The sequence below is a fragment of the Diachasmimorpha longicaudata genome, chromosome 8, assembly GCF_034640455.1.
Source record: "Diachasmimorpha longicaudata isolate KC_UGA_2023 chromosome 8, iyDiaLong2, whole genome shotgun sequence".
NCBI lineage: Eukaryota > Metazoa > Arthropoda > Insecta > Hymenoptera > Braconidae > Diachasmimorpha > Diachasmimorpha longicaudata.
The window spans coordinates 4,668,937-4,684,390 of NC_087232.1; the positions used below are offsets into that span (position 1 = coordinate 4,668,937).

A 15,454-nucleotide genomic window follows, 5' to 3' on the forward strand; every position below is an offset into this window, starting at 1 on the left:
TATTTCTTCAAAATGAGCAGATTAAACTTTTCAAATTTATGAATAAGATTTTTATTTGGCGAACAGATAAAAATGCAACACACAAAGAATTTCGATATTTACATAATTATAGAGGATTCGCTATAAAAACATACAAGGGTAGATCATTATATTACAAATGAGAATATCTAGATAACAGACAAACAGGTCTAGAATTTTCCCACTAGACCCCTTATTTGTTATTTAATTGCTGTCTCCCAGGTCTTTTAGCGGATCATAGTCGGGGTCGTCATCGTTGTCGTCGAGATCGAGGTCATCGAGATTTTGGAAGAGACTCTCGTCAACTTTCACGGCATCCCCTATAAGAATAAAATCCCATATGAGAAGAGATCATATCCATGAAAATAAGCATTTAATAGAGTTAACGTACCATCGTCCAAGAATTTGAGGTCAGATTGATTCAGGGTATTGTCAGTCATGAAGAGCTCTCGTCCAGTTAATTTCTTTCCCTGGAGAAGAGCCAGCTCTCGACGTCTCGTGTGACCCATTTCCTCGTCAAACTTCTTCTTCCAATTCATGAATGTTTCGACTGTTACTCTCGTGCCTTCAAATCGTTTCTGAATTAAAAATAAAATCATTAAACAACAAAGCTAAAATTAAAAAATCATGATGAGATGATGAGAAATGAAAAATGTTTCACCCTCTCTGCTTCCTCTTCCTCAATCAACTTCCTGGCAGCCTTTTCTGTCCTCTGGAGTTTGATGTTGTCCCACTGGACATTAAGCCACTCCTGGGCTGCACTCACCAACGTGAATACCATGACCATCCCTAGATTCTCATGCATCTGCTCCATCAAATGATCAATCAACTGTTGTTCATTGAAGCTTTCAAAATTCTCTGGGTTTTCAATTTTTATTAGCAAGGGTTCCTCCGGATATTTCGGGGTGTAGGTGAACTCTAGCTGGCAAGCTAAACCATCCTCACTATCCGATTCGTATTCTTCGGATTTTATGGGCAGGATGAATTTGTAGTGGGGCTCGGTTTCTAGAACTGGAACAATATGTTTTACAGAATTAATGTCATATTCACCACCTTTAATCATCAATACTAGTGGAACAAACGAAGCCATTTGGATGAGTCAAGGCTCATTTTGAAGCTAAAGAGAATATCTTCAACGGAATGAAAAATTGTTTAATTTCACTCTACCAATCTCGATATATTGACAATTGAAATTATCGTCAATTTAACTAACCTCTCATGTACGACAAAGTATCAAATGTCATTTCTTTCTCCTCCTTTTTTATTTTAATCTCGAAACACGTGCATATGTGTCTATTCGCATTACGGGATTAGCGAACGCTCGAAAATAATGAAACTAATCTCCTCCTCTGCTTTTAAACGACAAACTCGAAAATTGCAATTTTTTAATGAAGCCTTCGTCATCGATTCTTTAAGGTTACAAATGTCTTGGGAATAAAATGAATAATTACTCTGTAATTCTCCTGAATAAATGGAGTCCAGTGCCTCGATCTCGTCATGCTGTTCAGCCTTGTGGTCCATGATAAATTGTTGCACGAATAACGCATGTAGATTAACCAGAATTAACAAAATAACACTTGTATCCTTAAGACCCGGCCTGCACCTAAGTAACTATTTTTTTTCTTGTTGTGGCCGACTCCGGAGACTCCCTCACCCACAGTCGGTAAAAGCAGAAGTTTCAATAGGTCGTAACAGCGGAGATTATAAGGAGAAGGATTGCCGGCGCAGATATATAACGCCAGCAATGAAATCTCCTATATAGTCTACTCCTATATATAGTCTCTGGTAACAGGATGACTGTACGCAAGTCCAAACATGTTAAAAGTTATGTTGCAAGTGCAGTCGTTCGAGTTTGGAATTTAAAAGCAAAATGCAAATAGGAGCAACACTTTCTAGTGTTTCTCCAAGTGAGATATGCAAATTCCATCACTGTTGTTCCTGTTCAATGAATTGAGAAGTTGAATTAGCCAATTTATGCATTGTAATGAATTGTAATGAGTAATACGACGACTTGTCAAGTGGTGAATACTGTAGATAAGGAATCTATGACCCTCACCACTAAATGGACAGATCAAGGTCTTCAAATTCTTATTCTTCGTCAAGCAGTACCGCCAGTGAAAGGAGAGGTACATAAATCATTTTATTTGATTACATTTTACTTTGTTTGGACTGAATGATGATTACACAGTTAAAAACATCACAGATATGCATGAAAAATCTACTGGAGCCGGCGAAAAACTTCAACTGGACAAAAGAAGAATATTTAGAAGAATTAAGGAGAGAATTGGCAGGAGAGGACGATCGAGCAGAATTTTCTTTGACAGGTAACACATTTCAATGGAAGAAAAAAGCATGGAAACGTGGATCGATTGAATGTCAAACTATAAACGATATAGTTGAATTTTCTGGTGCAATGATGAGTGTCATAGCGTCCTGTTCAAATGTGCAGAAAACCACGTCAGGTTTGAGAGTGGAGAACGACAGTTTACGAATTAGATCAGAGGAATTAGAGAGAAAGCTAAATACCATGATAGACTTGAAAAAGAATATTGAGGAAGAATTGTACAAGAAATTTATTGTCTTGCTGAATAGCAAGAAGAAGAAAAATAAAGAGCTGAAGGCAAAATTGAATGGCCCTTCTGGCGTTTATGATCAATCTACAGATGAAAGTGAAACTGAATGTGAAAATACTCACAAAGCTGCTTCCATATCCGAGGATTTTGGAGATTTACCCAGTAAAGTAAATCAACCCTCCAGTCCAGCAGAAAACAAGACATGTGAAAGTAGTGGCCAGGAGTTGGAGGCATTTAGTACATCGAATAACGATAGTGATGAATCATTTGTACTGAAATTTTCTCAATCATCATCTCAAGAACCAGTCGACAAGCAAGTTCCTCATGTCGATGAAACTGGTGACGAATCCGGAGAGGATTTATTTTCGGATTGAAAGTATTAAAATTTTGAATAATTTGTTTTGTGATTGTGCAGTCTCTCTTCATTAATATTCATAATATTAATAACATAATTTTAGATGAAGTTGAGTGAAAGTTCCCGTAAGTCTATTAGGTATGTAATTGAAGAAGGAAATCAATAAATTTTCTATGAACATTGACTGTAGTACTGGGTCTATTGAACTCAATCCTAGTGTAGACACTTTTACGTTTCACACCACCAAATCGGACAATCGGAAATTCACTTTTACTACTTTTCGAATTATTTCGATAACGGCAGTCGTCTTCATTGTTTATGATTGAACATTTTTTGAAGAAATTTGTAGGGGTTGTTTCTTCTCGGATTGGTCCAGTGGGAACACGATATTCAAGATATAGAGTCATAGGGTATTTAATGGGCAGACTAATACTTCGCTTAAATTTCACTTTTTCGATGTTAAATAACTTTCGAATCGCCTCCATTATCGTCTGAAACGAATTCGTCAGTTAAGGAAGACACTACTCAACTAGCTCGACAAATAAAGTTCTAATAAAAATTTTGATATTCCTTTTGATTCTCAGATATTTGTTCACAACTAGTCATTACTCAACAGTGACTTATCATCACTTAACAAATTAATTAACAAAATTTCCTGGGTTCTCTGAACGGTATTTAGACATCTTTAATGCAGTGGCAATTACCTTGATGTGACCAAAATCGTGAATACCCATTTTGAGTAATTTGTGAGCTTCGAGAAGACACAGACGTCGTCCATTGATAAAATTGACTTCCATTGCCAGCTAGATTGATAAAATAAACAAAATTAATCCAATGAGAATTCAAAAGAAGGAAAAATTCTTCATATTGTTAATTTCTCGACAAACTTTGTACTGCGGTAGTTCGACATCGCGTTCGAGCCACTCTGAAACCTCCTTCAGTGTCCATTCCCAGCAGTGCGGAAGGTTCATTGAGTTTACGACTTTTCCAGCCGAATGCATCAACGTCGACGAACAACGTCTGAATGACAACGATATTAATAACTTTGGCAATTTAAGATCGTTCATTTAATGTCATCGTGTGGCATATGGCCAAATTATTATAGAATCGTCACTTCACAGCGAGAAATGTTGCAATCTTGCAATTTAATCAGAGTTGTAATTATTTCCTCAATATTGTCTCATATTTTGTGAATTAATCAGCGGCATGGCAACGAGGACATTGATTAATTCTTCCTTCAACCGCGAGTATGATATTGCTATTCAAAATTTACCTTGATTCATTCTCATCTTTGCAAAATGTTGCTTCGGTTGATACGAGATTCTGCAGCATATTTTCGCTGCTCAGTTGCTGTTAAATATGGAAATCGTTGATTATTTCCATTGAGAAACCATTACAAGAAGATTTTGAACATAAATTTACAGAGAGAAGTTAGTCAGTAACCAACAATGTTTGGAAATTAAAAATATGGCGTAAGTAAATTAGTGGTTCACTGTCTTCGTTATTCTTTCATCTTTTATTTTTACCAGTTCGATATACTCATAAAAGAAAGTCCCGAATTTCGTCGGCAATACTTTGTAAACGTAACTTTTCACTGATAGAGTTTATCACGAAGGGAGGTAGAGTGTTCAAATCAAAATTATCGTGAAAAATTGATTGACAGGCATAGCACAAAAATTGTTTCACTTCATCGTATGTAATGTTATTTTCTTTCGGTTTAGTACGTCCACATGTACAATCCGCACACCCATGTTCTTGTGTATCTACACTATTGCTTTCTGGTTGTTGCATTAATTTTTCCAAATCCCATTCAGCGTTTGAACTCTTCAAGGACACTGTTTTCGAAAAACTCGTGGCATCAATGCTGGAAGTGCAATCAGCAAGGGCAGCTGTGTCTAGACAACCATTACAAAATGCACAATCTCCTTCTGTTGAAGCACTGTCTTTAGAATTTCGTTTTCCAACGACAATTTTTTCACCAGTCCTAAAAATCGTGGATACTGTACCACTGAACTTATCTTCCAAACCCGTAACAAACTTTTCGGTCAGCTTTTGGATCGAAGAGTGTTCATTGTCTTTCAATTTTTCCTCTTCTATACAGCTTCGATTACATATTTTCAGGTAATAATAGAGTTCCCGGCGATTGAATTCTCGCATAGGTCGCAGTATCATCACATCAGCATATCTGTTATCGATAAATCCACAGTCTGACGCCAACTGGGCGCCTCTTCCCAATGAAACATCGCTCAAGATTGTTATTGCCAGGAAAGTTGAATCACTAGCGAGAAAGATCTTTTGACACTTGAGGTTCTTAGCAGCCATCATCATAACTTTGTTTCGTAGCTTTTGTTGAAAGTCTTTCCTGGAGGTTTCGTCTGCCAATTCATTCCATATTGCGGAGAGTCTTTTGTCTTTGTCATCATTTGAACAACTCAGGTTGTTCAGGGGTGAGACTGAAAAACTCTCAAGATCCATGGCAGCACTGAGTGACGTCCCGTAAACTTCAAACCCTAGGTCCTCAATTTGTTCGTGTATTTTTCGCATTTTACATTCTCTTTCTTCTGGGCTCTGTCCTTTAATGAGTCCATCTGAAAAAGACCATGTGATCATTTGTATTTTAGTACAGTAAAAAGATTCGTCTAAGGTTCACTGAGTAAAATAACTGGGGATTCTAGAGATGGTGGAAAAGAATTGTCGACATACCATCGATGTAAAGAACTTTGGTCCCGAAAACCAAACGTTTGTGCACTGCTTCGTGCATTCCTGCCTTAATTAAATTAAGTAGAGCTGTTGATCCTGCTTTTCCATTGTGTCCAACAAGGATTGTATCGTTAGGCCTCACGATTTTCGATTTTCCAAGAGTTGCTCGAAATTTATGGGTTGCACTGATCAGGAAGCATCCATTGCAGTAGTTATCCTTTCTTCTCAGTGTCACCTCAGCTTTTCCCACATTGCATTTCTGACACTTCAACTCACATCTGAAAAAAATGATCTTTCAACATTTTTATGGCAAACCTACTGTAAATATCGTGCATGAAAACACTGCAATTATTAATATATACAATATTATCTAAACAAATACGTTCCAGAATAAATCTGTCATAATGTCACAGTCAATGGTAATGACAGTTCATTGTGTACTCACAGATTACCAGGATCGGTTTGCTGCTCTTGTAGAAATTCGTCGCCATGAAAACCGTCTACCAAACTGCACATTTTTTCTTTTTGTCAGTTCACAAACAGCAGGATATTTTTTTATTATAAAGAAGGAATTGTTGAACCACGTGTATGGGTATGTTGGTTAGACTCAGAGATTATATGAGGGATTGCTGACACTTATGGAGCGGATTCAACCACAAAATTTCGTAGCGGTGGCGTATGAACTACGGAGGGTGAACGTGCCTGTCGGTAAGGCATTACCACAGGGACCGCGGTCAACTCATCAGGGTTTTAATTCAAAGGTGATGTTTTTGACGCTAAATTTCAGAAATTTACAAAATAATTTTACAGGACAAAATATCTGCTATTCATCATAGTATGGAAAAGTTGAAGAAATTTTAATTTTTTTCGTTCCAAACTGATAAATTATTTCGTGGACAAACGTTGGGACTGGTTGTAATGAAAAAATACCTTTCTCAGGGTTATAATTATTATTATTTGAATATGGCTTGATATACAAGTGTATTGATGACTTCATAATAGCTTACAAATGTTGAGATTTGATATGAAAGAGTAGTCCATGAATGCGTCGATGTTGACCTCCTAAATTTTAATAATAACAATAAAAATGATTACGTGTAAAATTAACCAGACAATAGGTATTAGTACTTGACTATCAGCAAAATGTATTGGTATGATTGTATTTGGCTAGTAATGCGTTATCCACCCTGTGTCATAATTAATTTAAAATTCCATTAATTTTAATGAAAAAGTGAGAGGAAAAATTTTGTGTACAGGATATAAGTCATGTCATGTTTTTCTCCTTCATCACCTAGAATTGAGATAAAAATTTATGGCAATATTGGTAATACTACCACTAATCGTGTTCTGCTTACAAGCAATTAGTGAAGATCGGTGAAACCCTCGCAGATTGGTTTTCCTGAAGATTTCTGTTTCTAGAATCAATACAAAATCTCATCAGGGCGATATACTCGTGAGAGAAATATGCTAACGGTACACTGAGAAAAAAATTAGCTGTCAAAACGATGAATACAATTTTCAGGTATCAAGATTATTATTTTTCTCGAAAAATTATTCTGCAATGAAAAGCTAATTTTTTGCACTTTAAAATCAGGTAAAATCAGGTTGAATTTTCTGAGATGCAGAAGATTAAGCTGAATGTTTTACTTCGCTTTGAACTAATTATTTATCTCAGTGTATCCATAGTGGAATTATTCTTGTACTACTCACTCTCTCTTCAACAGCTACTTTTCGGCTTTTCCATACGAATTCACATACAGCTATAACGCAGGCTATTCCCATACCACCCATCAGTACAACGAAAACGCCACCAACATTTGCTAAACCCAGTTCATTTGCAGTGGAACCCCCTTTCTGGTTATCCTCCTACGAACAAAAATTATTTTTTAAATAATATTAGCGCGATGTGGAATACCATAAGATTTCTCTCAGTTTAATTAATTAAAATGTAAAAAATCGGTTCTCTGCAATTTCATTAAAAAATCATTTTAATATTCGAAATTGTGAGTTTAGATTAAATTACAATTGAAAATCAATTGTATATCATCATAGTTAATTTCCTTAATGATCACTTACTCGGCATTTACCTCCACCCCGTTTCTCCTTCCACCATCGTGTCTTCAATATGTGCAATTTCCCTTCCTCTTGAAGTTTTAAAATGGCACTGCTGATGGCAGTTCTGTACGGGGAATCTGCAAAAATAATTCAAAGTATTTGAGCCAACCAATTTACAATAATCAACTTTGATAGCTAATAGCATTCAATATAGTAAATAATTAATCACTAGTCAATCTTAGTCACATTGATAATTCACATGGAAAAGGAAATTGCAAATGAAATTGTAACGTGTTTCAGGTCTTACTTGGGGGCATCGCAATTCCATATCCTTTGGAATCAAGTTCCGTTCCAACGCGAGTTAATTCGCAGTTTCTCTCAATTACGTACTCTATCGATGTGGATTCCATCAGGAAGGCATAACTACCCCGGCCTTTTGCAACCCACTCCACCCCTTCCACGTTATTCTTTGTGAATACACCTGGTTTGGCAGATTTCATGAAGGACCACATACGTTGATACGTTGAAAAATTGGAGTCCTGAAATCGTTATAATTTCATGTCAAAGCGACCGAAGTTCTGCACTCAGCAATTCAATATTTATAAATATTCTTTCCACGAGGAAAAAAATTGTATAAAAAATACTCAGACAATCATAAAGAACGTCACATATCGAGAGTAATCGTGAGGTGAAATGTAAGTCACTGAAAAACACTTTTTCTTTTTCCTATGAAAATTATTTTCCAAAAATATATATAAATTTGGATCTATTCACCCGAAAAAATGCGGCCGTGCTACCCCCAGCTAATGCCCCATACTTTATTTTCGTCTGTTTAGCAAGATCCTCAGCACTTTCAATCGGCGATTCCATTCTCTCAACAGTGAGAAATGCAGCGAGATTTGCTGTGTACGATGAAATCATGATAAGAGTGAAGAACCACCACATACCGGCCACCATCCGTGTTGACACTGCTCTGAAGGAGTGAAATAATATTGGGGAGTGCTGAAGGCATGAATGATTTATGGTTTGTCACGTGGAGTCCTCAAATACTCAGACGTCTCCAATAATTGTGGGAGACTGAGAATATGAGTTGACAATAAATTCTTCATAATTGAAGTAATCATGCAGGACTCTTGATTGGAACGAACATGCAGTCACACAAGAGCTTAAAAACGTGGATATTCACATGAAAAATATATAATTTTTATTAAATAGTTTTTTTCGCATAAAAATGAGTTTTGTTAGAAAAGTTTGAGGGCAATTACATTCGCAAATTGCCGGGTATCATACACCGATAATATTTATTGCAATCCCAAAATGACAAATTTCAGCATGAGGACTTCAAGTGAACATCCACAGTAACATGTATATCGGTAATAAATAAATAAATCAATTAAACGAGTGCACAATTTAGGATGAGCTAGCGTATTCTTCGATACTAACGTAGGCTACTGCAGCACGCCTACGATATAGCATCGAAAATCATCATAACTAACGTTTCGTTTTAATATTTAATCGTGAATGTTGATCATTTACTGTCTCGTTAACACAATTCGTAGCTATAAGTATTATCAACTTACTTCGGTGCTATATCAGAGCCTTGCTGCATGAGTGAGCCTATGGTGAACCAGAGCGAATTGAGAAGAGTGAACTCGTTCTCGCAGGCCTCAAATTGTGCGCTGCAAGTATGGGAATTCTCCCACTCATATGGACTGAACCTGCGGACATGTTAACGGAAACTGGAGATGGAATTAAGTCTCACAGGGAGAGATATTTCAGTGGAATATTCCAGTGCTGATACTGGAAATTTTGGTGGGTGTTAAACCTGAATATTTCCCCCAATTTCTGGAAAATTATCTCCAAAGATATCAATTTAGTTCATCATTTTTTCATGATATTAGAACTCTGAGGTTCTTGGGTACTCAATTCTTGGTTCTTGGTTCTGAGGCTCTTGGGAACTCAATGGTAGCCACTACTGCTCGTCATCTAAGTTTGTAACTGTATAAAATATCGCAAAGCTCACAGACAGCCATTCATATGATTACCATACACATTTCCACTTTTGTTAGCTTACTTGGGTAAAATGTCGCTACCTTGGCGCATTAATGAGCCAATGGTGAACCACAGACAGTTGATTAACTTGAAACGATTTTCTACGTGGGTGCAATTTTTGCTGCACCGTCGGGGCTTATACCACTCGTAGGGTGTGAATCTAAATGCAATAGCTCGTTTCTCTTATGTTGTTTTTAGGAGAAAATATTCTATCACAGGAAATTTTATCGGTTTTTCGTTACTCGTGTCAATGTGGTACGTACCTGGCGAGGATGAAAAGGAGAATGGATACCCCAAGATAAGCTGTCACCATGTAAATCCAAACATCAAGACTCAGTGGGCTCAGAAATGAAAAAAGATTTGGGGGCTTCTTGATGGGTTTTCGGTACAGTATACTTATCCCTAAAAAATTGTAAACAAAAAAATGACATTCGATGCATTGTACAATTATTTAAATAATTATTTGGATTACGTTTGCAGGGGAGGATGGAGTAAAAGCACCCTGAGGGGTTCAAAGGGTTTTTGAGAGAAATTATTGTCCTCTGGAAAATTGGTTTTCTCTAGTATTTTTAAAATTATGTCCAAGCTAGGGGTATCAGGAGGATTTTTTTCTAATTGCAACACTGCGAATAGCGTCTTTCATGGGGAATGTCTACCACGAGAGTTGATTTACGAGATTCATTTTACGAGAATGCTTATGTAGGATTGCTCTACTTGGAACGACGAAGCAATGAATCATTGAAAAACGAAAAAACCTTCCAGAAAATCGGTTGAAAACTGGAGCGCTCATTTTCTCGAGAGATGTAGCGGATAAAACGTCCATCAATTTATATGCAAATAGCACATCACTGACCGGAGTCCAATTACTCATCATTTTTGAGGAAAAAATCCGATGAAAGCTCTTGTGACAAAAAAAAAATACGATCACTTTACATGCAGATTGAGCAGTCGATTAGTCACCTTCTAATTAGTTCTCGATGCACGAGAAATATTGTTCATTATATTATCGTCGGACAATTTCCTTTTGGGTAAATATTTACAAAATAAAAAATTGTATACGACTGTTTTTTTATAATTAAAAATTTTAGGACATCCGCAATAATATCGTTAAAAAAATAGCAACAAAACTTTTGCTTTCCATCACACCTAATGCCTGGTTTTATGCCACTTCAATCGAAAACAAAAAATTGTCTGCGACTTTGGTGATAGCTTACGCAATTAATGTATGTGAAAGGGTCCCTTTTATCCCATCCTTCCCTAGCAACGTTCTACATCCTCCATATACCATCCTCCATTACCGAGATTCATGAAAGGCATTGTAAAATCAACGGCTTGTTCGCGATCGTACGTAATAGTTAGATCGGCAATAGCCAGATCAGCTTTTTGGTCCAATAGTTCCTTTATCATGCCATCCCATTCTTTAGTTTCTTTGTTGTAAGATCCATATTTTTTATCCGGCACGAGGCGAAATGTATAATTGAATCCCAATATTTTCGAAATCTCATGAATGAGATCGATACTATATCCTTCATATTGTGCATTCCCTTGAAGTTTTTCGCTCGAGTCTTTGAGCATACAGTACGGTGCACTCTGCGGATCCAAATAATATTTTTTACTCATTCAAATGCATGAAAAAGAATGAAGAAATATATGGGTAATTCAATAGTTGCAAAGAACAATAATTTACCAGAATCGTTGTGACGATAAAAGTCTTATTCTGCAGACTTTCCACAATTTGGGTATAAACATCACCAAAAGTACGAGTGAAATTCACACCTTCAGTGCTATTCCACGTGCCTATTTTCTTCAATCCCTCTTTGCTATTGAGCTCAATTATATCAAGCATGAAGTCCGATCTGAACCCCTGATGATCGAATTTTATCAGTCCCGTTAGTCCCGTCATTTCCACCTGAAAAAATTATATAAAAACCCTATCAAACTGATATGATTATTATCACCGAAAAATTATTCAACTCACGATTTTCATGTAATTGACGAGTGAGTAACCATGTGACCATGTATCACTGGAGTCACAGGACAGTTGTTTGATGTCTATTTGCTGGGATGAATCCAATACGTGGAGGGCTTCGGCAAACAGGTGCACAGCATCGTACATCAAAGCTATTTCAGTCTAAAATATAATATTTATTCACATAAACTTGTTCATTGAAGGTATCAATAAAGTTCAACGAATTTCGAAAAATGTTTTTTTTGTGAATACCTTACCTTGAGAGTTGTGATATTGTTCTAAATCCCGGGGTCGTATGATAAGAAGACATATAGGGATCGAAAAATAATTATTATTAGCGAATATCAATAATGATATTCATCTGCATTTGGAATATAGCGAGGATCGAGGCAAAAGACAATGTTGTTTAATTTTTCGGTACGTTCTCCACACGAGTTTTAAATACCAGGGATTATGCCAGACTAGTTGTTGTTTTTTCTACTGAAATCATTATTCTCAGAAGTACTGAATAATAAGAAAGAACGTTAAAGGAAAATTGGTACACAAAATTGGCATAAAAAACTATTTTGTCTTGCCCTATTCTCTTCTATATAAAATTATCGAATTTCTATAGTAAAAAATTGATAAATAAATAACCTTATTGGTTCCTTGGCCCAACTGCAAATGACGGCCATATCTCTGTTCGCCATAGATCCATTCTAGAATAGTATTCTGTATCTCCGGCTTTTCGGGATCCAATAATCGAAAGGCAGTGATATTTGTCCCTCCATATTTAAATTCCTCGAGATCTACACTATGTAGGTCCTGAAAAAAAATACAACCTTCTTGTAAATATGTTATGTATGTTATGTATTCTCCTCCATGTACGAGACCGTTTGCGCGTTTCGCGCGCTCTATTTAACTTTCGGGCCGCGAATCCATCGACCAATGAAAAGAAAGTCTTACGCACGAAGTTAGCCGATGGCCTATGAGGATAATTTGATTTAAGTGCTTGTGCTTTCTGATGATAGATCGTTTTGGAGAATCGGGTGACGAAGGAAAACTAATAATAATCTCTTAATAAGAATGGATACGTTCACAATTTCATTAGTAAGTTATAGTTGATTAGGTTATATTAATTACATTTAATAATTCGATAATTAAATTATTGAATTGAGGGCATTGTTTATATGGGCAGAAAAAGCGATAGATCACGTGTCTCAGTACTTCGATGTGCGATTAATTTGCAATTTATGAAATATGGGATTTATTCAATTTTGAAAATTATTCGTCAGAAAATCCTTTTACTTCCTAACGGCGTAATGTACTCTAATAACACGAATTAATTATGAAGTAGCAAAGGATTGTTTACCAGTGAGGTAATAAGATAGCTGTGGTAGTCGCTCATCATGCCAATTTGTTGGGCCTGTTTCAGTACTTCGTGAATTTTTTCTGTTGAACAATCCAGTACGATATGTGATTCTGCTGAATTCTTTATTTGCTTCAGTAACGGCCTGTAATAAAATTCATAAAATATCGAGGACGATAAGAACAATGACACAACGTCAACTGGAGTCAGGAAATATTCACCGATAATCGTCACCCTCGGTAAGCTGCCGAACTGCGATTGGAAAGTCACTGGGTCCATGAGCCTTCAGAAGCTCTTGTAGCCTCACCAACCCCTCGTTGCTTTCGTAGATTATTGTGAAGCTTTTCCATCCCCAGGCCTTGACGAGATCAACATAGGCCTAAAATTGTCATCGAGTTTAAGTATTTCAGAAAATTCTACAAATATATTCAGTGATTGTTACATTAGTACTTCCAAAAAACTCTAACTTCCCTGTCATTTACGATTATTTGTTCACTTGTTATTAGAGGAAAAAATTATTATGAGGCCCGTAAATAATTAATGGATTATGGACTAAGGAACTAATGATTAGGGATTTTTTATTATTTTTTTGTCTCCTACCTTGGACAATGTTGTGGGATGTGGATACAAATTGACTAGGCAGCTTTCCTTCCTAAACCTGTAGTCCCAGCGCGTCTCCAAGTGCGGTATCTCCATGGTATCACAGATGCTTTGCACATGGGACGCTGTATGAGCACTTTGTGGGCCAAAAATTGCCGCAACACCAGTGTTCAACAGGTAACATACTGAGAATTAAAGAATAAACGAGATGAGAAAGTGTCATTCGATGTTCTCCAGAGGAGTATCAAAGTCGAGGAATTGAAAAAACCTCTTTTCGATGCGTGGAAACTGTCCTGAGGTAAAATTTGCTCAATCTGAGCGCTGAGTCTCGATCGAGGTAGAATATCCCTAATTGCATTGATTTTCTCGACGGCATAACGAAATGCAACGGCTTGTTTATCATCCACTGGATGGAATAGGCCTCCTAAGGAATTGAAGAACAATATGATGTACATTAAAAAGTCTTCGATGCAAATTATAGTTCTTCATAAATACATTTTTTTTTAATGTAGATGTTCTTCCGGTTTGTCCCTTAATATTTATGATCGTGATTTATGCTTATGATTTATGATGTGATTTGTGAATCACAAGAATTCACAGGAAATCATGTGTTTTATAGGGAAATTTTAAGGAGCCTTTTTCTTCATCGAATTGATTAGTTTTTAACTCTACTGTGCCATCTACTTCAATTCATTATATTCATTATAAATAATACCATATTAAAATATACAAAAGCTTTAAAAAATACTTCTGATTACTCACCGATCCTGATGATGTCAGGGAGGGCATGAATATGAGTGATGATCAGCAAGAAGAAGATTCTCGTGATGACCCACATGGCGAAATATTAGACTTCTCCTCACCACTGAATAAATTTATACCAATATATTCGTCTACGTAGTCTCCACCGAATCCCTGACGTGCATCAAGGAATACTATGTCACTAAGGACTGCATTATTACAACAGGATCAAAGTTAAAGAAGACAATTCACATTTTCTTCCTTCAGACTCTGCGGCCGACTGGCAGGACGTCAAATTCAGCATTTCATGTTCATCCCTGGTAATAAATTCGTACATTTTACGGCCGATGGGAGTCGGTGAAATCTCATGAGACAACACATGCTGACAACTTCATCGTTTCGCAGAAAGTTTTCCATTTTTTACTTATCACAACACTCATGGTGGCACCAAATTCCTGCGGTTTTGGACTTCTCGGTGTCAGTGAAGTAGTTGGAGCAGATGGGTGACATCACCACTAGCAATAGCTTCATCATCACACTCCAAACACGACATTCAAACTCCATTCAGTAGTCGTAATTCACACCTTTCATTCCAGTACCTGACCACCCTCACTTATTCACTTCTTCCGGGAAAGATGACGCTCCTCTAGTGCACGAATTCATCTTCTAAATGTATAAAACCGTTCTCTCTGTGGAAAAACTAGTTAATCATTCAATCTCCAGGTATTTATATATATTTTAAACAATTGTACTCAACACAAAGTTAAAAATTTTCTGCTAGCTGAGAGTGAAGCAACAAAATCATATGGAAAACCCGGAAAATTCTTGACTCCGATGGGAAAAGGTGACAGCCATGCTTCTCCCGATAGACATTTTTCGTTTCCGAGAAGTGAACTGGACCGATTATTAATCAGGGCTCGTGGCTAGTCTCGCTTCGACGCAATAGTACTCCGACACCACCCTCTCGGCCCTCACCCAGCATCCCCTCTTTCCAACAGCATTTGTACTTTAGATCCAGTCATAGCGCCCTCTGGTGCTCCGTA

The 15,454-nt window shown here is 36.9% G+C and overlaps 4 protein-coding genes and 1 long non-coding RNA gene across 11 annotated transcripts; 1 reads left to right on the forward strand and 4 right to left on the reverse strand.

Moving 5' to 3' along the window:
• Positions 1 to 35: 35 nt before the first annotated feature.
• On the reverse strand, positions 36 to 1,668 carry LOC135165263 (RWD domain-containing protein 1). 2 transcript variants are annotated; one of them, XM_064126392.1, is made up of 4 exons: positions 1,470 to 1,668; positions 680 to 1,029; positions 410 to 596; positions 36 to 338 (listed from the first exon to the last, which is right to left on the reverse strand). In XM_064126392.1, the coding sequence occupies exons 1-4, from the start codon at positions 1,537 to 1,539 to the stop codon at positions 223 to 225; spliced, it is 723 nt and encodes a 240-aa protein (XP_063982462.1). In that variant the 5' UTR covers positions 1,540 to 1,668; the 3' UTR covers positions 36 to 222. The 2 variants fall into 2 exon arrangements, with proteins under 2 accessions (XP_063982462.1, XP_063982463.1); XM_064126393.1 differs by lacking the exon at positions 1,470 to 1,668 and adding an exon at positions 1,232 to 1,380.
• Positions 1,669 to 2,126: 458 nt separating this feature from the next.
• LOC135165265 (uncharacterized) lies at positions 2,127 to 9,678 on the forward strand. Of its 2 annotated transcripts, XR_010299472.1 has the most exons (4): positions 2,127 to 2,144; positions 2,222 to 2,342; positions 8,002 to 8,396; positions 8,538 to 9,678. It is a non-coding gene; the product is annotated as an uncharacterized LOC135165265 (long non-coding RNA). The 2 variants fall into 2 exon arrangements; XR_010299471.1 differs by lacking the exons at positions 2,127 to 2,144; positions 2,222 to 2,342 and adding an exon at positions 6,271 to 6,407.
• On the reverse strand, positions 2,323 to 4,356 carry LOC135165264 (sterile alpha motif domain-containing protein 15). The gene is made up of 4 exons (XM_064126394.1): positions 4,220 to 4,356; positions 3,834 to 3,966; positions 3,651 to 3,749; positions 2,323 to 3,437 (listed from the first exon to the last, which is right to left on the reverse strand). The coding sequence occupies exons 1-4, from the start codon at positions 4,276 to 4,278 to the stop codon at positions 3,081 to 3,083; spliced, it is 648 nt and encodes a 215-aa protein (XP_063982464.1). The 5' UTR covers positions 4,279 to 4,356; the 3' UTR covers positions 2,323 to 3,080.
• LOC135165259 (cytoplasmic tRNA 2-thiolation protein 2) lies at positions 4,444 to 6,281 on the reverse strand. The gene is made up of 3 exons (XM_064126387.1): positions 6,092 to 6,281; positions 5,650 to 5,924; positions 4,444 to 5,534 (listed from the first exon to the last, which is right to left on the reverse strand). The coding sequence occupies exons 1-3, from the start codon at positions 6,160 to 6,162 to the stop codon at positions 4,486 to 4,488; spliced, it is 1,395 nt and encodes a 464-aa protein (XP_063982457.1). The 5' UTR covers positions 6,163 to 6,281; the 3' UTR covers positions 4,444 to 4,485.
• Positions 6,587 to 15,362, reverse strand: LOC135165252 (glutamate receptor ionotropic, kainate 2). 5 transcript variants are annotated; one of them, XM_064126363.1, is made up of 18 exons: positions 15,169 to 15,360; positions 14,433 to 15,100; positions 13,939 to 14,094; positions 13,671 to 13,855; positions 13,292 to 13,449; positions 13,074 to 13,215; positions 12,359 to 12,526; positions 11,980 to 12,000; positions 11,732 to 11,884; positions 11,441 to 11,662; positions 11,052 to 11,343; positions 10,017 to 10,155; positions 9,282 to 9,419; positions 8,476 to 8,674; positions 8,009 to 8,240; positions 7,723 to 7,838; positions 7,357 to 7,512; positions 6,994 to 7,124 (listed from the first exon to the last, which is right to left on the reverse strand). In XM_064126363.1, the coding sequence occupies exons 2-18, from the start codon at positions 14,506 to 14,508 to the stop codon at positions 7,068 to 7,070; spliced, it is 2,610 nt and encodes an 869-aa protein (XP_063982433.1). In that variant the 5' UTR covers positions 14,509 to 15,100; positions 15,169 to 15,360; the 3' UTR covers positions 6,994 to 7,067. The 5 variants fall into 5 exon arrangements, with proteins under 5 accessions (XP_063982436.1, XP_063982435.1, XP_063982433.1 ...); XM_064126366.1 differs by having other exon boundaries at positions 6,587 to 7,079; positions 14,433 to 15,359; XM_064126365.1 differs by having other exon boundaries at positions 6,587 to 7,061; positions 14,433 to 15,356.
• Between the last annotated feature and the right edge of the window lie 92 nt (positions 15,363 to 15,454).

Bases quoted from the DNA above. Each gene is read 5' to 3' on its own strand.
- LOC135165263 (XM_064126392.1), bottom strand. From the start codon at position 1,539: ATGGACCACAAGGCTGAACAGCATGACGAGATCGAGGCACTGGACTCC. The intron at 597-679 runs GTGAAACATTTT...TTTTTAATTCAG, and splicing joins AGGAAGAGGAAGCAGAGAGG to AAACGATTTGAAGGCACGAG. The intron at 339-409 runs GTACGTTAACTC...TTATTCTTATAG, and splicing joins CCTCAAATTCTTGGACGATG to GGGATGCCGTGAAAGTTGAC.
- LOC135165259 (XM_064126387.1), bottom strand. From the start codon at position 6,162: ATGTGCAGTTTGGTAGACGGTTTTCATGGCGACGAATTTCTACAAGAG. The intron at 5,925-6,091 runs GTGAGTACACAA...CATTTTTTTCAG, and splicing joins CAAACCGATCCTGGTAATCT to ATGTGAGTTGAAGTGTCAGA. The intron at 5,535-5,649 runs GTATGTCGACAA...GGTCTTTTTCAG, and splicing joins CAAAGTTCTTTACATCGATG to ATGGACTCATTAAAGGACAG.
- LOC135165264 (XM_064126394.1), bottom strand. From the start codon at position 4,278: ATGCTGCAGAATCTCGTATCAACCGAAGCAACATTTTGCAAAGATGAG. The intron at 3,750-3,833 runs GTTTGTCGAGAA...TTATCAATCTAG, and splicing joins TCGAACTACCGCAGTACAAA to CTGGCAATGGAAGTCAATTT. The intron at 3,438-3,650 runs GTAATTGCCACT...AATTCGTTTCAG, and splicing joins ACGATTTTGGTCACATCAAG to ACGATAATGGAGGCGATTCG.
- LOC135165252 (XM_064126364.1), bottom strand. From the start codon at position 14,508: ATGTGGGTCATCACGAGAATCTTCTTCTTGCTGATCATCACTCATATT. The intron at 14,095-14,432 runs GTGAGTAATCAG...TCAATTCCTTAG, and splicing joins CCCTGACATCATCAGGATCG to GAGGCCTATTCCATCCAGTG. The intron at 9,914-10,016 runs GTACGTACCACA...TATTGCATTTAG, and splicing joins CTCCTTTTCATCCTCGCCAG to ATTCACACCCTACGAGTGGT.